The 25,015-nt window shown below is 39.4% G+C and overlaps 1 protein-coding gene across 6 annotated transcripts in view; it reads left to right on the top strand.

Annotated features, from left to right (window-relative positions):
- The window catches only part of LOC137496890 (gastrula zinc finger protein XlCGF57.1-like), a 79,803-nt gene that overhangs the window by 31,227 nt on the left and 23,561 nt on the right, over positions 1 to 25,015 (top strand). For all 6 annotated transcript variants that reach the window (XM_067142467.2, XM_068226915.1, XM_067142466.2 and 3 more), the window contains one exon: positions 6,609 to 6,691. In XM_067142467.2, the coding sequence (XP_066998568.2) occupies positions 6,609 to 6,691 (83 nt within the window). The remainder of the gene's footprint in view (positions 1 to 6,608; positions 6,692 to 25,015) is intronic.

Genomic DNA, 25,015 nt, shown 5'->3' on the forward strand with positions numbered 1-25,015 from the left:
ATATTATGAAATACATGAACAGGCCATCTTCGGGTAGTGGATTGAACAGTATATTTTCTTCCCATTTGATCCACCACGTCCACACCATATTTTGTATTGTTGTAGAAGTCTACTGTTTCGGGAATCCTTTTGGGATTAGCTTGAATTTCAACTTCTGAGTGCAAAGTACTGTATAGAAGGACGTTCTTGTTTCGTTTACCTTGATAAACAGTAAGTGTGTCATTGGAATGTTTCAGGAGAGTTGAGTCGTAAAGACTAGCTTTCATAGCCTTCACAGCTTTAGGTATTTCTCTCCTTGATCGTCTAATGGTTCCAACAATACTCGTACCATTACTTTTCAACTTCTTACCAAGTTTCACTGTTGTAAAAAAGTTGTCTGTAGTCACGTTTCACCCCTTCTTTTGAAATGGTTCCATCAACTTCATTACTACACTTTCGGGAAGAGTCTCGTCACGTCCTCTGAGATCGTCTTTTCCTAGGTATGGAAACCCATTGCACAGAAACTTTGAGTCAACGTCCACAAGAAGCCAAAACTTAATTCCAAATTTATCTGGTTTGTTCGGCATGTACTTTAAGAATGGACACCTTGTTTTGTTTGGGAAAAGCTGCTCATCAGCCGTCAGATTTTCACCTGGAATATAAGTCAATTGACAATTTTCAATGAATTTGTTCCTTACTTTTGATACTAATGCAAATTTATCAGTCTTCAAACGTTCTGATCTTGTAGTTCTGACGTCGAAACACAAAATTTTTTGAATTTCTCGAAAACAATTCCTCCCCATTGTTTCACTGAAGAATAGTGGCCCCCACTTTTTAGACCAGAGTTCATCAAGTTCAGTGTTACTGGCTCCAAGAACACCACGAGCATACACTAAGGCAATGAATGCCTCCAGTTTTTCTAAACTTACACTCCACAATTCATCACCTAGAATACGTTTTGCTTCCGTTTCCGTACAGTGTTTGATGTGTTTCAATATAGACTCATCAATAACAAGACGCCATGCACTCGCTACACTGTCGTCAGAAACATACCGCTTTGAATATGGAGTAGGTCCTGGATTTTCTTTCAAGATGTTGTGACAAGCCATCCTGCCAGGTGTAGTCTTCCCAAACTCTCCTACAGTCCACTCCGTGATGCCGTCTGTACCTAGTAACGTATTACTTGTTCCTGGGAGGCTTGTGTTGATTCGTCCCCTCTTATTTCCAGCTTTTCGTACTACAATTTCTGCTGCTGTAATAGAACAATTGATAACTTTCAGTTCTCGGCCTATACCAGGCATAATTGCAGTCTAAATGTTGAATTTCAGTACCAAAGTTGAAATGTTGACATCAAGATAACGTATATCATTATTGTAACTTACCTGGTTCAACAATTTGATATTCAGCATCATCAGGATCACTGCTTTCAGAATGGACACTTGGTTGGTAGTAATCTTCATCCGCAGCTTCTTCTCATAGGTCCTCTACATCTGGGTCACATTCAACTTCAGACATATCATCTGGAATGTCATGCAGTGGAGTGAGTAATTCTTCATCGGTAAGGGTCGGTGGTCTACGAGCCATTGTCTGTGACAAGCTGACGAAGCTGTGGCTTCAGACTGACGAGAGAGATTAGTGGACAGTTGTCCCAAGGTAGTGTTTGCCTCACGGAGAGAGGAGGGGTGAGGGAGGCCTTGAAGGGGATTGTGAGAGCGGAAGAATGTTCGCTACTCTCAGAGGAGAGTGACCCATTAGCCCTCGTAGCCGCCTTTCAATAAATGAATAAAGAGGAAATTGAACAATGGCCGTGCATAGACTATCAGAGTTTCATTGTCGTGCTTACTTTATTGCAGGGAGAATAATTATAAACAAATTTTATCTCAACCAGAGGAATAAGCACATGTTCTAACGCATTTTATTATGATAATCAATACAGCGGTCAAAATGACCGCTCCGGCGGTTCTAGGTATACTCGTTACCTACGTCCTATCCAATGACTCAAAATTAATTAAATTTAATACGGATAATTCTGACCGGTAATCAGGAAAAGTCACTGAAGCTCTTTACAATAGGACAAAAAATGTGGTCAAAATAAGTCTTTGAAAATGTGTAGCGGTCATTTTGACCGCTCCGGCGGTTCTAGTGTTAACTGACTGGCAGCTATGAGTTTGATTATTACACTGCCAGCTCTGTGTTGTACCTAATGTTTTTAACCTCTGGCAACACGATTATGTGTTTTTTCTAACTTAGCCATGATGAACACTTATATATTTTCACTTTAGTTTTATGTTTGAACATTCTGATTGTCTGACTGGTAGCAATGATACCCTAATGATTTTAATTATTTCACTACCAGCTCTGTATTGTACTTTCTGTTTTTATCCTCTGTTTCAACATGATTGTGTGTTTTTCTCTTAGCCATGTTGTAATATTTTGTTTTTTTCACACTAGTTTTTAGCATATTTGATTTTCTAAATGTAAATGTTGTTTCTTAGGGTACCATATATTTTAATGACACAAGGTTAGGGGCCCTGACCTAACTTTAGGCTAAGATTTATTTTCGGCTGATGATGCTTACGACTGTTAAGCGAAACATGTCCCATCTCACAACACCTATTGTAATGTTTATTTCCTAAATATAAGGAAATTAAATATTGGAAAGGTGGTATTAACTATTATTCTTATTTCAAAGTTCATTAACGCGTTGCACCGCCAACTTCCGGCCGACGTGTTGGCATTCTATGTGACATCATCTTCACTGCTATCTCTCTTCAGTCGCATCAGCCATGCTTCATTCTCTTTGAGCCATGCACTGCAAGCAAGAGCATACGAGGTTCCGTCTTTTTGAAACTTTTGAAAATACTTTTGTTCCCGACTATAGAGTCTAAACAGTGTAGATCTATTCCCAGATGATCTCTGATATTCCCAGTTGGTGTATATGTAGCAGAAGCCAGTCCTTCCAAATAAAGCCGTACTGTAGAAGGCATGCCTAACCATCAGCTGATAACTAGCATATGTTACAAGTTGTACTTCCGAACGTAATACATAGTAACTGGTAACATTTTTTTGATAACTGCGGCTGTTGAAACACAGACCCTTATTTTTGAGTATATTTCATGCTTGTTCTATACATTTGTCACATCAGGATTTGCGTAAACATTTGTCCATGAGATAAGACAGACCACATTGTTTAGGTTAGGTATATTATCGCCCTGATAGTGCCAAACATTCAACGGAAAAAATAAAAATAAATAACAGGAAAATATACTGCATTTATGGATATCTACAGGTGTGGCGGTAATGAGTTTTATTATCATAATGTTTAATTTCTACGTTCGTTGTCTCTTTTTTTATTAACACATCCCGGTACCCTAGTACGTTTTGTTTGGTGTCTCCAAAAGTCGTTTAAGGTACGTCTGGACATAAAATTATTATTTTTGTTAGGTATGTCGGCGAGTAAAACAATCGTTTTAATTGAATAGCTTTTGTCACGTTTTAAACTTACTTCTCTCCAAATATATACCTATAATGGCCCAAGTTACGAGATATTAAACGACCACTTTTTTAATGATCTCGCCTGCTGTATAAATAGCAATAACCGCGAATATTTCTCAACTAAAGTAAACTCATTTCCTCATCCTGAGGTGATACAGCCCTTTTTTTTTTTTTTGCTATTTGCTTTACGTCGCACCGACACAGATAGGTCTTATGGCGACGATGGGACGGGAAAGGGCTAGTAGTGGGAAGGAAGCGGCCATGGCCTTAATTAAGGTACAGCCCCAGCATTTGGTTGGTGTGAAAATGGGAAACCACGGAAAACTATTTTCAGGGCTACCGACAGTGGGGTTCGAACCTACTATCTCCCGAATACTGGATACTGGCACAGCCCTTTTTAGACACACGCCCAATGGAGGGAAGTTGCAGGTACCACTTCTACCGCGTATCAGCCATCCTGCCATTCGTAAATCTCTGGTAGTACGGTACCGGGAATCGAAGTCAGACCCGCGAAAACAGCAACTAATTGTGCTAGCCATTACGCTGGCGGCCATTATTAACTACAAAACACAGACACATAGCATGACTGATGCATGCTTGCAATTTGCGGGTTGGACACGAAGCTGGGCCTATTCATCTATTTCTGCGACGTCATCAGAGCTGCGGTAGACCTACGCTACAGAGGCGGACATTTCCTAACTGTGAAACACAGATGTACCGCATGGATTCGACGTGTTTGTTCATTGCGTAGGTTGTACGGACGAAACTATTCACAAATTTGTGCGATGTCATCAGAGCTGCAATAAGACTTGTACCCGCTTCGAAGCGGAATTGTCATCGTTCTCTGACGAATTACGTTGGGGGTTCTTATAGGCGAGATTTATTTTTTTCATTTTCTTCATTTCGAAAAGCCAGGGGGTGTCCAATACGCGAGGAGGTCTAATACACAAGTAAATACGGTAATCTCATTTAAATTTTAAGCCAGACTCCACATTAAATTATACCATCACGTCTTGCCATACCAGAGTTTACCAACCATACTTCACTACCTCCCTTTTCATCACTCTTTCAATCACTCTTTTTATTATTTAATCATTCTTGGCCACTACCACTCCAATCTCTTTTAAATTTCAGGCCATACTCACATTAAATAACTAAGCCACTTTTGGCAGAATCACACTTAGCCATCACCACCACTCTGTTCATCAATCTCATACCACCAACTCATTAAAATACTCAATCTCATTTAAACTGTAAACCAGACTCCACTACCGACCATACTCTACTCACCTTCCCACTTAAATATACTCAACTATCAAACTCCTCATTAAATTCACTATTCATTTCAAATACAATTAACGTACACACTTTACCATCTACCGAATTTAACTTCTTAACATCTTCCACTCTGAATATTAACAAACCAACCCACCTTTCATCATGACCACTCCCTTATTAGCTTAATCACACTCCACATATAACGGCATCCCTCTTCATCTGAACTCGCCATTCAAATATACTTAACTTTAATCACACTGAGCCTTCCAATCTGTAATTATACGTTAACACAATTGCCTAGCTTACTTACTAATACCTTGGCTTTTTACTTCTTGTTATTGTGCCTTCATCACTTTTAGCTTTCTTACCCCACAGTTCCTTTAAACTCAAGCTTCTCCCTTTAATTATAGTTCCTCCTACTTCCGCTTCTTCCTTCAAACCATTATTTTCATTATGCATATGTTCACTCACCATTTCTTGTGTATTTCCCTTCTCCGGCTCTTTCAGTATCCACTTTTCCTTTCCCGCACTGGCCTCCAGCCTCATTTCTTTTCCCGTTTCCTTGATTCCTCCTAAAACTGCTTCTGTGATCTCACTGTTACTCGGTGTTCTATTTTTGTTATGCACATCCTCTCCGGTTGTACTTATTTCTTCCTGCTTAAGACTCTCTTCCAATGCTTGAAGTTTTGTCACTGTCCAACTTTGAGTCTATTTCCCATTGGTCACCACCAGTTTCTGGCCCCTAATATGCGCCCTCAACCCTTGCATTCTTGCTCTCACTGGATGTTTCTTTAAAATCTTGGAATTCTTAATCCCCTCTCTTCCCATATCCCTCTTAATCGAAATCTTTTCACTCTGCAGTTTGCCAGCGTTTCTTGTCACTATGTCCGCTAAAAATGTGGATAGCAGGGTCACTTTTATAGGTCTGCGCTACTCTCTCAGCATCATCTACATTGAACTCAATGAAATTAATTTTCATTTTATTTTGAATGACATCTACCACTTTATAATTAATATCCACTTTAGCTTCTGCCTTTTATTCCTGCACACCGTAAATAAATATGGATTTCCTCCTACGTTCTTGGCTGTTGGCTTCTATTTCTTTCTTCAGATTCAACACCTCCTCTTCCATATTTTTTAATTTTCTCCCTTAGTGACACAATTTCTCCCTCACTGTTTTCCATTTTTGCCTTACATTCTTTCGTGTTTTCCTGAATCCACTGCCTTGTCTTTTCATGCTCCTTAACTTGTTCCTTATCATTTTGTTAACAATTCAAACGGGCAGAGCTCCTCCATTACCTCCTTTATGACCTTCCTTATGACTTCTATGTCCTCCCAGCTCATGTTGCCATTGCTCTGCAGGCCTGGATTTACTTCCATTCCCCCAATAACCAGCAGCGCAGTGACCACCGCTGCCACCAACAGCGTCTTACCCTTCAGTCCAATTTCCACTTCACCTTCCTTCCTTTTGTTTGTTCCCTTCTTCATTCTTCCCTGCAATCTTCCGATAGCGACCTGATATTGCTCTGTACCGATCATCTTCCTCGTCACACTCCATTTGACCCGTCCACTCCCCCCTTTTACTCCACTCTACTCAGCCACACACTCAACACGGCACGTTTGCTCCCGTTGCTTGCTTAGACTATACTGAATATGTCTCTTAATGTTGCTGTCTCTCTTTGTAATTATTAATTGCTGCTTCCTTTCCGTTACTTATATTTTGACATTGGAACATACATTAATTATAGTTATATCATGCAATTAAGAATTCATTTTGCCAGCTCTTTCTTGTTTATTTACATATTTTCATTTTGTTGCTTAGTCTAGATTTCCTAATTTACTTCCCTTATTTATAGAATGCTACAGACATTAAGGAGGAAATAACTATAGAAGAACATACAACGGATCAACTGGACCCACATATCAAGGAAGAAGACAGGTAAGTACGGTCTAGTTATACATCCCTCGCACTACCTCCCTCTGTGGACTTGTAGTAAAGTGTCAGCCGCTTTATCCCAAGATCTTGGATTTAAACCCAGCAGAAATTGTAGGATTTTCAGAAAGTGGATAAAAAGTCCAATAGATACTTCTTGTCTTACGATTTTGTTGTTGTTTGCGTCATCAGTCCATAGACTAGTTTGATGCAGCCGTCCATGCCACCCTATCCTGTGCTAACCTTTTCATTTCTACGCAACTATTGCATCCTACATCTGCTCTAATCTGCTTGTCATATTCATACCTTGGTTTACCCCTACCATTCTTACCACCTACACTTCCTTCAAAAACCAACTGAACAAGTCCTGGGTGTCTTAAGATGTGTCCTATCATTCTATCTCTTCTTCTTGTCAAATTTAGCCAAATCGATCTCCTCTCACCAATTCGATTCAGTATCTCTTCATTCGTGATTCGATCTATCCATTTCACCTTCAGCATTCTTCTGTAACACCACATTTCAAAAGCTTCTATTCTCTTCCTTTCTGAGCTAGTTATCGTCCATGTTTCACTTCCATACAATGCCACGCTCCACACGAAAGTCTTCAAAAACATCTTTCTAATTCCGATATCAATGTTTGAAGTCAGCAAATTTCTTTTCTTAAGAAAGCTCTTCCGTGCTTGTAATAATCTGCATTTTATGTCCTTTCTTGTGCCATCGTTAGTTATTTTACTACCCAAGTAACAATATTCATCTACTTCCTTTAAGACTTCACTTCCTAATTTAATATATCCCGCATCACCTGTCTTCGTTCGACTGCACTCCATTACTTTTGTTTTGGACTTATTTATTTTCATCTTGTACTCCTTACCCAAGACTTCATCCATACCATTCAGCAACTTCTTGAGAACTTCTGCAGTCTAAGATAAAATAACAATATCATCGGCAAATCTCAAGGTTTTGATTTCCACTCCTTCGACTGTGATTACTTCTCCAAATTTCTCTTTGATTTCCTTTACTGCCTGTTCTATGTAAACATTAAAAAGGAGAGGGGACAAACTGCAGCCTTGCCTCACTCCTTTCTGGATTGCTGCTTCTTTTTCAAAGCCCTTGATTCTTATAACTGCAGACTGATTTTTATACAGATTGTAGATAATTCTTCGTTCTCGGTATCTGATCCCTATCGTCTTCAGAATCATAAATAGCTTGGTCCAATCAACATTATCGAATGTCCTTCTTGATTCGATCCTCTAAGATCAGACGTAAAGTCAGGATTGCTTCACGTGTTCCTACATTTCTTCTGAAGCCAAATTGATCTTCTCCTAACTCAGCTTCAACTTGTTTTTCCGTTCTTCTGTAAATAATACGTGTTAAAATTTTGCAGGCATGAGATACTAAACTAATGGTGCAGTAGTTTTCATACCTGTCAGCACCGGCTTTCTTGGGAATAGGTATAATAACATTTTTCCGAAAATCGGATGGGACTTCTCCTGTCTCATACATTTTGCACACTAAATGAAATAACCTTGCCATGCCGGTTTCTCCTAAGGCAGTCAGTAATTCAGATGGAATGTCATCAATTCCAGGTGCCTTGTTCCTATTGAGGTCACTCACAGCTCTGTCAAACTCTGACCTCAAAATTGGGTCTCCCATTTCATCAGCATCAACAGTCTCTTCATGTGGTGTGGTATGTAAGGAATATCAGGTGACACATTTTATGTTTGTCAATAAAATTCATTAAGACTCAGCCATAGGTGCCCAAGAGAGATTTATCTGACATCTATTGTCAACCACACATTTATGTGCGGTTGACTTTGGTCGTTGCTTATGAATTAATGAGTAATGCCATCAATTTCCTTATTTCATTTCATGTTAGGTCATATAGGGCTCGAATTTTAAAGTTATATTTTAATGTTTTCTGTCCCAACTGGAACGCAGAATGTTTTTTTTTTTAAAATATGTGCATCAATCATGTGTGAGATTTAAGGAATTTTTCCAAAAATCCTTCATCTGATTGAATCCAAATTCTACACGAAGAATATAAGGAACATCTGTTATCTATATATAATATATAAAGCAGAATGTCTGTCTGTCCTCGTCTGATCCTTATACAAATCCATACTGTTCCACCAATCTGAACCAAATTTTATATACATAGCTTTTTAGGATCCTGACGATGACCCTATATACAAGAAATTTTCACAGCCCTCTCCATTCTCGAGATTTGGGCCCTTTGGCACATAACTCTTATAAAGCCAGGCGATCGAGCTGTAGGCCATGTGAGCTGCTGCTAAAAATGCCGGGGGCCGATCTGTCGGCCGTGTGTTTCATTCGCATGTATATTCAATCCGTGCTGCACAATGGCAACAGAAGTAATAGTGCCAGAAAGAATGCAGCTTTCTCTCTCTGGAAATATTGATAACATGCAATATCAGTGAAGTTTTATAAAATCCCTCTATCAACGCATTGCAAGTTACGCACATGGTAGCCGTGCACACTACTGATTTGTGTCACTTGTTATCTGGTGTGTTTATATGTTTATTTATGTATCTCCAGTAGTGTAAAGATGAATAAGTATTTGAAAGATGATTAAAATATGCAATGTTTTAATATGAAGTCATTCATTAAAAAATAATTTGTCGACTGACAAGTATTCGAAGTAAAGAAGATGTTATTGTATATTTAATCTGCGTGTGCATTATTTTGTAAAGATTTGTAATATTCAAAGAATACTATTACAATTGCATAAAACATTAGTTTTTCTTATTCAAAATTGGCTGAGTATTCTCACAAAGGTGGAATACCCATGATAAAAATACCCCGTAAATGTAAAAATTAGGCCATATTTTGAAGTTTAATAAATGATATATATTTTGTGGACTTGTAAATTAAGAAAACGATACTCTATTGCAATTACAGGCCTACTCACATGTTCTTTATTCACCTGTATGCTATGGAAAAAAAAAGAACAGGGATTTACCTCCAAAAATGTAAGTAGGAGAGTATTTTTCCTTAGTGTTCGCATTTTCATTTGTCTTTGCACAACCACTACATTACAGCGTAGCATTAATTGGGTAAACATAGGCTAATATAGGTAAAATATCATATTTATTGTATAAGGGCTAGACAAACCTCATTTTATATCTCTCAACATGAAGAATGAAAATCGGTGTGTTGCTACAGGTCCTAAGATCTTGTTTCAAGTGTATAAAACCAGCCGTTATGAATGTATTGTCACCACACTACTCCTGCTGTAGGAATCATATGAAGAAATGACCGGCTGTATACATGGCAATATCAGCTCACACATTCTACAGTAGAATGCAGTTTTTTTTAAGGTACACATATGACTTGCTATCTGGAAAATAATACTTTTTTTAGGTTAAGACACCTGTAGCACCTCTCTGGGAGGGGTGGAAAGGGAGTGAAGTATAAAAATAATAGAAAACCACCAATATTAATGTAGAATCCATAGCTTTCTGGGGCTGCTGAGATGAATTGTGTCACATCAGATGTTGTTTCCTAAGTCGAAATTCAGCCCCATCAGAACAGTGGTGAGAGCGGGAGGAAAAGAAAGTCCAATATAACACAGATTGCGAATGTACACTATGTGACCAAAAGTATCCGGACACCTGGCTGAACATGACGTACAAGTTCGTGGCGCCCTCCATCGGTTCAGTATGGTGTTGGCGCACACTTAGCCTTGATGACAGCTCCACTCTCGCAGGCATACGTTCAGTCAGGTGCTGGAAGGTTGCTTGGGTAATGGCAGCGCATTCTTCACGGAGCACTGCACCGAGGAGAGGTAGCGATGTCGGTTGGTGAGGCCTGGCACAAAGTCGGCATTCCAAAACATCTCAAGGGTGGTCTATAGGATTCAGGTCGGGACTCTGTGTAGGCCAGTCCATGACAGGGATGTTATTGTTGTGTAACCACTCCGCCACAGGCCGTGCATTATGAACAGATGCTCGATCGTGTTGAAAGATGCAATTGGCATCCTTGAAGTGCTCTTCAACAGTGGGAAGCAAGAAGGGGCTTAAAACATCAATGTAGGCCTGTGCTGTGATAATGCCACACAAAACAACAAGGGGTGCAAACCACTTCCATGAAAAGCAGAACCACACCATAACACCACCGCCTGCGAATTTTACTGTTGGCACTACACACGCTGGCAGGTGACGTTCACCGGGCATTCGCCATACCCACACCCTGCCATCGGATCGCCACATTGTGTACCGTGGTTCGTAACTCCACACAACCTTTTTCCACTGTTCAGTCATCCTATGTTTATGCTCCTTACACCAAGCAAGGCATCGTTTGGTATTGACATGCGTGATGTATGACTTATGGGCAGCCAGTCTACCATGAAATCCAAGTTTTCTCACCTCCTGCTCAACTGTCATAGTACTTGGAGTGGATCCGGATGCATTTTCTAATTCCTGAGTGATGGTCTGGATAGATGCCTGCCTATTACCCTTGACGGCCCTCTTCAAATGTTGGCAGTCTCTGTCGGTCAACAGACGAGGTCAGCCTGTACGCTTTCGTGCTGTACATGTCCCTTCATGTTTCCACTTCACTATCACATCAGAAACAGTGGACCTAGGAATGTTTAGGAGTGTGGAAATCTCACGTTCAGATTTCTGACACAAGTGGCACCCAATCACCTGACCACGTTCGAAGTCTGTGAGTTCTGTGGAGCCCTCGATTCTGCTCTCTCACAATGTCTAATGACTACTGAGGTCCCTGATATGAAGTACCTGGCAGTAGGTGGCAGCACAATGCACCTAAGGTGAAAAATGTATGTTTTTAGGGGTTTCTGGATACTTTTGGACATATAGTGTATGTGTATATCAATCAAATCAACCCAGTCCACATTAATCTGAAATTAGGGCAGTCACCCAGGTGGCAGATTCCCTATTTCTTTTCCTAGTATTTTCTTAAATGATTACAAAGAATTTGGAGATATCTTGAACCAGCGCAAACTTTGCAACATTTTTGTAGCATTACTCTTTTGTCGGAAATCACACAGAACAAATCAAGCTGCTCTGGTAAGACTTGGGAGATAGGAGCCGAGCTGCTTGACTAAGTGGTATGTTGTGAGCTCTCAGTGGATTGGTGGCGTGGAATGACATTAGTAGATGAATAAGTTTGTGTGAGGTTCTTAAATGTAGGCAATTTAAAATATGAAGATAAAATTGGAATTCAAGGGAACGAATTGGGACAAATATTCATATATAGGTAGGGGAGTTAGTAAATTATTCCAATCCCTAATTCCAGTTCTTTGTATTCATTCTGGAATCAAGTAATCCTAGTGAGGGTCCCATACACTGGAACCATAGTCAAGTTGGGGTCTCTCCTTTACATCCTTAATACAACCCCTCAGTACCATCATAATCATGTGCAGAAATCTGTACCCTTTATTTACAATCCCATTTATGTGATTATGCCAATGAGATCTTTCCTTAAATTGAAACCCAGGTACTTACAGTGATCCCCATAAGGAACATTCACCCCATCAACCCAGTAATTAAACCCATTAATGCAAAACCCAACCTGACTTTTAACCCCGTTGATCATCATACCTTTGCCTACTGTTCAACTCACAATGTTTTCATGGTCTTGTTGCATTTGCTCGCAATCCTGTAACTTATTTATCACTCTGTACAGAATGACACATTTGCGAAAACGTTATCTCTGATTCCAGTTTTGTACTCATGTCATTTGGATGTATATATGAAAATATAAAAGTCCAATAATACGCTTTGCTGAATTCTTAATGATTACAGGATCGGGTAAAACTTCACCTACTCTAATTCTCTGTGTTCTATTGTCTAATAATATAGCCAACCATTCATTCACTGTTTTGTGTAGTCCAATAGCCCACATTTTTACCAGTAGTCTCCCATGGTCTACCCTATCAAATGCCTTAGATAGATCAATCATGATACAGTCCATTTGGCATCCTGAATCAAAGTTTTCTGCTATATCTTGCTGGAATCCCTTCAAGTTGAGCTTCAATGGAATAACATTTCCTAAACGTAGAGCTTTACTTCCACTGAAGAAAGGCTTTCTTCCAGCCATTCGATCTGTGCTGTTTTGTTTTATGGACTTGAAAATTGCTCTAAAACTTGAAATATTTGGTCACGTGTAGACTTTATCAAGATTGTCTAGAAAACTTTTTTTTTCTCATATTAAAGCAATTCGGCGATCTTTTGACAATCTTCTAGTTGTAGAACTCAAGAATCGTTTGCGTCTTATAGTCATGAGCAGAAATGTGGCAGTTATGTCCCTAAACAGGTCCTCTTCGATAGCAATAGTAGATAATGCGAGCAATTACCTCACATCTCATATTTCTACGGGTTTATATCCTAGTATGGCAGATGCACTATCGACGATTGAAGGGGAAATGGAGTGGAGAGATCTTGCTCTTGAAGATTTGCCTTTGACTCCTATTTTGAAAAGCGGACAAGTAATTCTCGAGAAAATGGAACGTTTTTAGAAAGTGCTTCCTTTGCCAGTCCTGGGCCTCTCTGCTCGATTGAATCACAAAGTCGCCTAAAGACACGCTGTTTAATGAGAAGTTGACATTCAATCACTTCACTTTCATGGTAATCTCACGCCTGTGCCCTTAAATACACCATGATAAATTGTATGATTTAACCTTTTAAGTGCTGAGTTACCAGTTGACTGTTTGGTACCTCAGTGCTGAGTTTTTTCATTCGTATGTAAATTTTTTTGTAGAAGCCTCAATTTGTAACTTATTGGTGGGGTGATTAGCTTAAAATTTTTATAAATGTAGCTTGTTTATAAATCTAAATGCAAATGGAAAATCCTACACTTATGTTCAATTTATTTTTGAGAGAAAACAAAATTACACTTATCTGCCCCTGTGGGCATTATCTTTATACAAAGTAAAGAGCCCATAATAATATTATTTCCTAAAATCTGTAGGCTACTAATACATGTAACTTCTTAGAAGTATATAAGTTGATATTTTAAAATACTTTCCAAACCTGGAATGTGGTGATAGTTAAATATTTTCTACTGGTTGTTTGTGATGCCGATTTGTTCAACTATCTGCACCAACCCCACTGGCCCAAAAGTTTCTAAAAGTCAATGATTTTCGGCTTGTCATCAAACGCCACTTGGCCCTCAGAGCCTGTCACAGTTACCTGAAACTCTGGTGAAGAAAAGTAATCCATCCGCCATGAAATTAGCGATAAAATAGCTTTTGTACACTCACCGTGTTTTTCTTCTTTCGTTTAGAAGGAGGTTCTGTTTCTCTCTCACATACAATATTTTCGGCACTCCCTCTATCACTCTCACTTTCAAAATAGCTTTACAATTCCTTAAAATGATTACCTCCATCATCACTTTCCGCTGTGGATAATAACTGAAAGATTCTGTGATCCGAAATAACATCACTGCAAGAGCACATAAACTGTTGTTCCGCCATGTTTGTTTACATCGTAGATGAACTCCACAGATGTCTAAAGAAAGCTCTGTAAGTTACTTCCCGAAGCTATAATCTCTGATCAGTTGGTTCTACGTAATGCCCAACAGATGGCAGAACATATCAGAGATCAAATTCGCACTCGAAAGTGAACCGGGAAACTGAAATAAATTAAAATTCTCGTGCACCGTCTATAGACGGTCGTAGCACTGGTGGACCGGACGCGTCAGCCCGTCTATAGGCGGTCGTAGCACTCATTGGGTTAACACTTTCCATATTCCAAGGCCCACTCTGCTTGCTTGTAAGTTTTAGTCCACAGATCGATCCCATGGTCATCCTGCCTGCAGTTCCAGTGGTCTTTTCCACTTTTTAAAAGAGACCAAAAGTGATGACAAATTTGTGAGAAGTCTTCTGTGAGGAATACCCCAGCTTACACCCACAGGCTTTAAGAATATACTTAAGAATGAGAACATTCATTCATATTTGCCATTTGAATCAGGCACACCAGACTAAGAGAGCAGTCCTGCTTTTTGAAAAGAACGCTTCTCAGTGGCAAGTTTCGTCTAAGCCACTCTCACGCTGAACAAAACATGTAAGGTTCATATTAATATTTTCTCTTTCATGTAGGCCTACTTTATTTACTGCATATGATGTGATATTGTAGCAATAATAATTGGGTCATCATACATCCATATCCAATCGTTATGGTGAGGGCAAATCCTTTAGTGTATGTCTCCATGCTCCATTCTCCACTTCTTTTTACATATTTAAAATGTATCCTAGTTTTTGTGAAGTTACAGCAGAAAATAGTCTGTTTTGTTTAATATATGAATATCCTTCCTTCTTCTGTTGAAAATTGTTTCAATAGATTACATCAACGTCATCAAAGACTTAAACTTGAATTATGCGCATGTACTGAATGCTGCAGTCTCTTGCACGCTAGCTGTTCTCTACTGTCTAGATCCCATCTTTTTGCATTCTTTCCTTTCTTCAATTTCTTCAACTTCAGATGGCATTTCATGACCAACAATTTGTGGTCAGAGTCCACGTCTGCTCCCGGGAAAGTTTTGCAATCCAACACGTGGTTTCTGAATCTACTGTCTAATCATAATGAAGTCTATTTGATACCTTCCAGTGTCTCCAGGTCTCGTCCACGTATACAGCCGTCGTTTGTGGTGTTTAAACCAAGTATTGGCAAAGACTAAATTATGATCAGTGCAGAATTCAACCAGCCGACTTCCTCTTTCGTTCCTTTGTCCCAATCCAAATTCTCCTACTGTACTACCTTCTCTTCCTTGGCCTACCACTGCATTCCAGTCTCCCATCACAATTAGATTCTCATCACCTTTTACATATTGTATTAAATCTTCTATCTCCTCATATATTGTTTCAATTTCATCATCATCCGCTGAACTAGTAAGCATATAGACCTGCACTATTGTGGTGGGCATTGGTTTAGTGTCTATCTTGACGACAATAATTCTTTCACTATGCTGGTCGTAGTAGCTTACCCGCTGCCCTATTTTCTTATTCATTATTAAACCAACTCCTGCATTTCCCCTGTTTGATTTCGTGTTGATAATTCGGTAGTCGCCTGACCAAAAATCCTGTTCTTCCTGCCAACGTACTTCACTTATACCAACGACATCTAACTTTAGCCTATCCATCTCCCTTTTCAGATTCTCTAACCTACCACAACGATTCAAACTTCTAACATTCCACGCTCCGACTTGCAGAATGTCAGTATCCATCTTCCTGATGATCGCCCCCTCTCGTGTAGTCCCCACCCGGAGATCCGAATGGGGGACTAGTTTACCTCCGGAATAGTTTACCCGGGAGGAAGCCATCATCAGTACATCATTCATACAGAGAGAGCTGCATGTCCTCGGGAGGTAGTTACGGCTGTAGTTTCCCGTTGCTTTCAGCCGTGTAGCAGTATCAACACAGCTAAGCCAAGTTGAGTATTATTACAAGGCCGTGTCAGTCAATCATCTAGGCTGCCGCCCTTGCAACTACCGAAAGGCTGCTACCCCCCTTTCGATGAACCATTCGTTAGTCTGGTCTCTCAACAGATACCCATCCGATATGGTTGCACCTGCGGCTCGGCTATCTGCATCATTGGGACACGCACGCCTCCCCACCGCGGCAAGGTCACATGGTTCGCAGAGGAGGAAGAATTGTTAACATTCATTATTAATGTTATTGACTTAATGTCTCACTAACTGGTTCGGTTCTTGGAGACGCTGAGGTGCCGGAACTTAGTCCTGCAGGAGTTCTTTTACATCCCAGCCAATTTGTTGACTCGAGTCTGATGTATTTGAGCATCTTCAATTAGCATCGGACTGAGCCAGGGTCGAACCTGCCAAGTTGGGGTCAGTAAGTCAGCGCGTCTACCATCTGAGCCACAGAGCCTGGCGAAATGTTAACTTAACCAGCTGATTCATCATCAAAATCCCTCTCTCTTCCTCTTCCTTCCAGTGTTGTGCCCTAGTTCATAGTTATTTACTGGTGGCCTTTCTAGTGTTGATTTTGATTTTGGCCTCTTAAGCTCGGGATAATTTTTAATGAAGGAAGGAAAACATTTTCTTTCAATTTTCTTATTTTTAGTCTGGTAGGGCTCTGCTTCAACAGAATGCACACTATAAACTAAGACTGTTCTGGATTCAAAATTAGGTACATATATTTCCCGTGACACGTCTTTTTTAGCCCCTTCTGTCTTAGGTCTGCATTTTATAGGAATTTGTGGAACAAAATTCCTTTACTTTTCCCACTGTGGCTTTTGCAATACGGTACATAGCAATAAGCCATTGTGCAAATAATATGCCAATACCAGAAACTACAAGTGAAAATGAATTAATTCAACTAGATGATTGCCAGCTTTCATTTTATAAGTAGGCCAAACATTGTATTAACTTAATACATTGTACTCCGTAAGGATGCCTGGTTATTTTTCTGGATCTTAATTGAATTGAAGTAAAAGTCATGTGAATTAATCACAAAATTTATCAAGCATGGATTTGTACGTACAGATGAATATCATAATATTTGAATTTAAATATGTATAAGCTACTATATGTACCAGCACCTTTCACTGCTTCCAAAATTATGCCAAATTCTCGGAAGAAAGCTCAGGAAGCATGAAGTGAGTGGAGGTGTGTAGTGCATAGCAGAAGACAATGGATGAACCCCTTCACTGAGATACCAGGAGAGATGAAGTCTCCCAATCCTTTGAATGGTCAGAGTGTTTATTCCCTTGAATCTTGATGTCATCTGCAAATGCCAGTCCTGGCTCTATTGGTGACTTGTTTGATTCCCAGATTTATCATTTTTTATGACTTGTTGAACACGAGGTTGAACGAAATGGGCGACAGGCTATCTCCTCTTCATACCCCGGTATTGATCTTGAAATGCTTTGATATATCCTCTTCTTATATTTACATAGGCTGTGGTGTTTTTGAGTGTCTCATCAGTGAGGGTGTGTGTGTTATAGGTGCCGTGCTCTGTCTCCATTACTAACTACAGTGAAACCCCTCTAAGTTGGACACCTACATTTGGTTAAAAATTGGTCCATTCTACAGGCTGGGGATACAGTATTTCAGAAGTACACTAACCATGTACTAATGTGTACTGTGACATTGCAGTACACTGCTTTTCATGCCCACCAAATCTGTAAACGAATGCCACAGTATTCTCCTATGTTTTTTTTATTTTGTGCGGTAAAGTACTTGCCCTTCACTGTGAACCCATAATTCTACGGTGAGAAAATTTTTTATTTTTCTCAAATATTTATTTGGTATTCAGAAACTACTGTATGTTTGAGGGCAGCCATTCTTGCGCTCCCAAGAGCCCGATGTCGCGTGGGAAGGTTCCCCCAAGGCGAGCTCGTGGATTGCCGGGACACCTCGGTGGAGCTCGAGTGCCCGACAATTCTGTAAATCCATGGAATTCTGCACAACGAGGGATTTTGGCCCTATAGTAAATAATGAAATTAATAAGCAAATTTATTCATACACCCTCTGTGAAGGTAGTGACACCGGGGAAAATTTTAAGTGCAGTTAAGCCCAAGTACATGTTAGCGTGAGATCAGCGAACCAGCTACACGTGCCAAGGTCAAGCAAGGAAGAAAACGCGCGAAACGCACGGGCAGAAACAATTTATTTCTCCTGTTGTGAGTGTAGAAAAATTATAAAATTAACATCGAACATAAGTGCAAGTCTGTCCGGAGTTCTGGGACAAGTCTTATCAAAATCGGTTTATTAGAAGCAAAATTGGCAGATTACAAAACCAAGCCTCATAGAGGGGATAGCGTCCTTCCGGAAATTATAAAAGAAACCCCCCCACCGTAGATTTTTCAGTGTCGATCTGGAACTTGGAGCCGCGGGAGCTTGCGCCCGTCATCTTGGGAAATTCGCGCCAGATTGACCGACAAATATCTAAATTCATGTTCGTGGCTAAGGTCCATATATTTGGTTAAGGAGAGAAAGTGATTGGGATTTGTGAACGTTTGCAGACGAACTGGGAAGGTGTAGGCTGGTTGAAATATACACAGCAGATTTGATATTTTATCATTTCATGTACTCTTGTAAGTGAAGAGGGTCTGGGGGAAGCTACGCAGAGGAGTTCTGCTCCCTTTATCGGTTGAACACCTGTTCTTATTGAAACAACGGAGAGAGAAACCACTCTGAGAAAGCATCAGACAGTTGTAGTCGACTGCCGGACGAGGGAAGTTCGTGGTGCAAGTTACAGAGAAAGTGCATTATTTATATGGTAATTTTAATCTCGTGTGTGTGAAGGGTAGTGTTTGGATGAGTGAGATTTTGAAAATGAAAACGTTATCTGTGAAAATGAGTGGCTAAGTACGAGGTTGCTGGTGAGGATGTAACCAGAATGCTGAGAATGTCACCATTGTGCAGGTCTGTCTAATTTACATTATGTTGTAGTTAGTTAGTTACTGTCTGTCCTAAACAAATTTTCCTGATGCTTGTCGGGTTGATATTCGTATTTATCAGGCGAAAGGCGTTGTAAATTTTGGCCAGCGTGTGAAAATTTCAGTGTGTAAAATTCATGTCAAGAACGGTAAAATGCGACGCTTAATATTTTTGTGTTGAGATGAGATATCATTCAAAGTGCGGATTTGTGAACGTTATAAGTGTAAATTTGTCGTGGCGAATATCGTAATTGCAGGTGTCAGTTGCATTCAGAAATATTGGTCGATAATAATAATAATAATAATAATAATAATAATAATAATGATAATAATGTTTACCGCGGGATAAGGAAATTCTTCTCTGTTAAATTGCATTTAACCAGTTATATTTACAAGGATCATAGGCATATTTAGATAATGTCAATAAAATATGTTAGAGTCACAGTTATTAATGGGAAGGAAATTTTGAGACATCGTGTATACCAGTGTTGCGAAAGGTCGATGTGTGCTCTTGGACTCTCGAGGTTCGAAAGTTGTAATAATAGTAAAGTAAGAGATGTGTTTAATAATGGTTGTCGTTTTCACCAGGGGATCGAAGTATGAAAAAGGGTCGTGAAGGAAAAGGGATTGAGAGCGATGGATTTATATGTACGTGGAGATGAGAGAGAAGGGATACCGCTGGAATAAAGCGATGAGAAAGTGTGTTGAAGCAAGCCGTATTTTGTAGAGGAAGTATTTAGGAAACAGGCTGTGTTAAGACAGGCTGTATTGTTTTCCGCAATCAATCCGAATTTGAGACGACTATGGTGTGAAGCCTTGTAAATTTATAGAACGATTCCAAGTGAAAACGACTCTAGTAAATGTTAAACTCTGGATAGTAAACATCCAGTGACTTTTGTTAAGAAAATGTGCGATCTCCAGGATCGAAGAGCACTTTGGACACACGGTTGGGTTATATTGAATTTGTTCACCGGAGAAGTCATTGATAAGATGGTTGGAATTGATGATAGGCGATCTGAGAATTTCGAATGCGGTGGTGATGATTATTATTTTGAAGGCATCCACTAAAAGGGTAAACGTGTGTTGGGAATTTTTATTTGCTTCCCTAACACTTCAGTGCACAGGCTGAGATTGTGTTCGAGGTGGAGAATCGTTCGTCACGTCTATTTATTTTTGAGTTCACATATTATAATGAGGTAGACACTTACTGTATTTTTCGAGTGGTAGATATTTACTGTATTCCGACTTGCATTCCTTTGATAATAGAGACGTTGGTTCCGTCGTGTGGTATTTGTCTGACCAAATTTAGTGTTGAATATCAGAGTTTGTTTGAAATTGCTGTTCGCCTGATATGTTAAGGGAGACGTGGTACGACCCACTTTGACGCCCGACGATAGATTTAGGACGTCACGTGTTATTCTTGGAGTCACTGATGATGAGACGTCCTAGGTCACGCCCGACGATAGAATTTGGAAGGCATCATGTACATAATGATTAGGGTTAGGGTGTACAGATTTCAAGTGAGCCCGACGATAGGTCTGGGATGGTAGCTGTACACACTCAAGTCTCAGTTTAGATGTTTTTCTTTTGTTTTGTTTCTTGAAGCGGCCTGGGGAAAGGTAGCATTTACAATACGATATGATTTCATGACGAGGGTCAATGCGGAGCTCTCCATTGAGATAACGGGACTGCTATCAGACGGGTGAGGGCTGTCCAAGTGTTGGATATCGGCTCGATATAGATTAAATGTTTTTACTGTAATTCTTCGTGCGTGCTAAGCGTTAATGACTTCGAGATGTTAATTTATTTTTACGGACTTTATTGTTTTCTCGTTTTGACGTCCGTTCTCGTTTGGTAGTGTGCATATTGACACTCAGTGTATTAGAGTGAGACTTGAGTTGCGAATGCGGTTTCGATTCGTCAGCCAGTATTTTATTTTATTTGCAATCTTGTCATACTTTCATTTTTTTATTCATAGTTAACGTAAGTAAGTAATCACTTTATAGTAGTGTGTTGGGACAGACAGTAAATAGAGAGATCTGTACTGGTAGCATTGTTTTCCAAGGGAAAGAATTCCTTAAATTTGTAGTAAATTGTAGCGTGGACTGGTAATTTATTAAGCATAACAAACCCATCTCTAACCTGAAAATCGGTTCAATAAGAATATTTTCAAGTGACTTTTCACTTTTGATTAACTTCAGTGTTTGGCATTTCTTCTAAATGCGTGATTAGTAATTGTTTCCTGCATTTCGCAGTTTTGTTCCTTTAGAACGATCTAACGTAAGATCCTCCCGGATCCTGTTGTTGTTGGTTCCTTCCGAACAGCTGTTTGGGGTGATGCACAGTTAGCATCGGGATTATCTTATCACTTAAGGGTGTCATGAATGACAAATACATGGTGGGATTTTATTTCAATTGTGAATGATGCTGTTAACTTGTAGTGAACACCATGCTTTCCCATAATATTTCGCAACCTATCCAAAGCAACTGATAGTCAGTTTGGTTCGATTAAGGGTCCATTCGGCGGATGTTCCGTATCCGTGAAGGGTATTTGACTGGTGGATAACCTTAATTGAGAGAAAATCAGGCGTTCTACTTGTTGAAAGTCAGATTTTCCACGGATCGTGTGGATTAACTCTCAGTTCTTGTTTGGAATAATAGGTGCCCGGTTTTCAGGTCTTCCCTTTTTCAGTTTTTCAGTTTCGCTGTCCACTAACATATTAGCTTCTCTGAAGCAAATCTTCGGCATTGTAAGAAACAAATCGACGTTATGTAATGTGACTGTGTTTGAAACATTCAAAATCAATAATTTATAGTATTTATATTTTTTCGCAAGAATGCCTATTAAATTAATTATGTTATCGTGCTATTTCAGTTTAATAAAAGTTAGTAAGCACATTTTTGCTCCTCATTTCAAGTAGTTATGCTTTCTTCTGAACCCCATCGTTTGGTTAAGATCGTGACCGAATTTATTCCCGCAACGACCCATGATTTAAGAGTTCTAAATTGTTCTACTGTAGCAGCCGTGGCCGACCAACGATGGAATGGTAAGTTCAAGGGTTCAACTAGTCAGTGAAAAAATCAGTCACAAGACTTTGTTTTAATTTTTGAACGTGCCCACTCCAATTCAATTTTCTAATGTAATCCAAATAGCTTCAGTCATTTCTCATAGGTTGTACACAAACACATAATACACTGCACAGCTTTCTGATGAGTAGGCAGGTGCTTGGGGACAGCAACTGATTCTTCTTCTCCTCCTTATGATAACCTTTCTTCCAAAGATATCAGTTTTTATAACACTCTATGAATTGTTCCAATAACATCATCATGGACTTCCAATTCATTGTTGAAATCACTAAAAATACCGCCTGACAGTTCACGAGGAAGACATCTTAGTTGCTCGGTTAATGAGATGTTATCTAAGTGAAATGGTTCTTCCTCTTCAGTTGGTTGGGCACACATTCTGCAAGATAGAAATATTTCACAATTGTTTCTTTAGACACGTCCATCCAAGCACCATGGATTCAGCATGTTGTGTCGAGGAACCTCATAATCCGTGTAAATTGGATTGCATTGTTTCACTTATGTGCTGTATTCATGAGGGCCCATTTCAGCTGTTTCCTACACAGTGAATGTCTAGCTTGAACTGTTCCTTTGTCTAGTGGTTGCACTTCATTTGTAAAGTTAGAAGGCTTAAATTTTACTGTGGGATTTGATAGATTTATGTCCACATGGATTATAGCATTATAAACAGACAACAGTATTTTACTCTTATCATTATTCATTTTTTAGATTGATTTCTTTTAACCAATTTCTGAAAATATCAGCTTTCTTCCGATTTTCTGTTGTGATGCCAAAATACAGGAAGACTGTCAGTCTTAATATTATTGTTTCTAAATGCTCTCAGACCGGCAGCATTTCCAATGACAATGTTAAAATGCTTTGCACTAAACCAATTCAAACAGCAAATCAAAATAAAGATTTCAATCAGTCCAAACTGTAATTTAAAGTTCAGAGTTCGAGGGGTGTCCAACATAAAGTGGATTATTGACATTTAAAGGTATTAAACAGTGCGTTCAGTACGTGTCCAATCAAAAGGGGTTTCAATGTATATACAGGACAGTGCTGGTAGCATTTACACACCTGGAAAATCGTGGGATTGTGGCAGCTTCCGAACCTCGGTTCACTATTACGTGTTATACGCATACTGGCTTCATTTTCTTGGGAGCTTTTGCTCATACCCCTACCTAATTTCTCTCTTTGACATTTCTGTGCTCCTTCACTCTCCCGGTTCACTAATGGGATAGCAAGGCTCCACTTTCTTGTATTATTTTATTTTCCTTGTCCTTTCTTCATTATCATTCTCTGAGGAGGTTGTTTTGCCCTAACTCTGCTAGGATGAATGCATGCTTCTGGCGTGTGATATTCTGCCTTTATTTCCATATTTTTTCGCATTTCAAAATGCCTTTCTATGAAAGCTGCCACGAGCTACAAATCCTTGGGCCTTATTTAGGCTGGTAATATCATAAGTAGTTTTGTTTTTATGATGATGTGTGCATTATCTGTGTCGGTCTTATTTGGTTGCCTTGACATCTTGCTAGCCTGTTTATGATCCTTGATGTCATGTTTTAAGTCCCAGCAGATTTTGTTCCTGTATTTATGATTTTGTTTTTCTCCTCAGCTTACATTTTTCTTTCTTTCGCTCCATAGCTCTTGGTGTGCAAATTATTCCTGGTGTATTTGTATGCATGTTATTGTGTTTTTATGTGAGCCTTTAGAGGTGCTGTGTCCCTTCTCTCCATCGGCAACCCCGTTACGTGGGTAATTCGCGGCCCATTGCTAGGAATATTTGTGTACTTCAACTTGTTTAAGAATTGTTTTGTGCTACTCAAAGCTCTTTGCAGGAGTCAATGTTCTTAGGTTATGCGTGTTGACGTCAGTTATGGTTATGTGTTTCTAGGACATTTATGGCAACAAGATTTGATATGAGTAATCTACTCTATGCACTGTACCTGAATAATAAGTGCATGTTTTTCCTCATGATTAGGTCCATTTTAAAGCACCTTCTCTTTACATTGCTGGTTCTGGATGTGTAAATGTTGTGTGTTTTCGGTAAATTGCATGCCATTGCTGCTTCAGAGGAAGATTATTTAATCAATCTTAATTTTACTCATTTATTGTTTCCTTATGCGTGCAGTTATATTTCCCCCCCCCCCCTCTTTACTTATGCAATGTCCTTCTATTTATGTCATATGACACGGTAACTGTGTGGTTTTTTTCCTTAGTCAGCCAGGGTCCATTTTGTATCTTATGTGCAGGCCATTAACTTTCCTTCCTGACGTATGGATCTCAGTTTACGTCACTTATGCCCTATCCCCTGTGCGGCTGGCTTACAAATAGGTTTATTTTCAGTTGTTTTATTTATTTAGCATATTTTTACTAAACCCTACAACTGGGGGTTTAAGATAATGCAACACAGATCTTTGTTGTTGCCTATATTCTCAAAGACGATTCTGCTATGTTTTTGATGAGCTCTGTTACACATTACGACAAGCTTGCTTATGCCTGTTCTTTGTTACTGCACAAGAGTTCTTTGTTAGTTTTTGTCCCTTATTCATTATATGATTTCTGTTTTCCTGCTTTATTATCTTGTCCCCTGGTTTTGACTAATAAACTCAGTGTTTCTCTTTAGCTTTCCTTTTCTTTCAACGTGCTAGTATTGTAGATAGTTCTGGGGTTGTTATTTCTAACATGGAGTCTAATGTCTAACGGTTTCCATGTTTGTTCCGGAGGAAATTCATTGGCCATCAGGATTTTCTTTCATTGCTACCATTGCCCATCTAAATATCTCTGCAGTATTTTGTTTATTTCTGGTTGATTACTTGCTGGTTATCATCGTTAGTGAGGGTTTTAGGTTATAGATGGTAGCAGAGCGTGATTCCACCGGATT

Source organism: Anabrus simplex, chromosome 3 (genome assembly GCF_040414725.1).
Source record: "Anabrus simplex isolate iqAnaSimp1 chromosome 3, ASM4041472v1, whole genome shotgun sequence".
In the NCBI taxonomy this organism is placed as follows: Eukaryota; Metazoa; Arthropoda; class Insecta; order Orthoptera; family Tettigoniidae; genus Anabrus; species Anabrus simplex.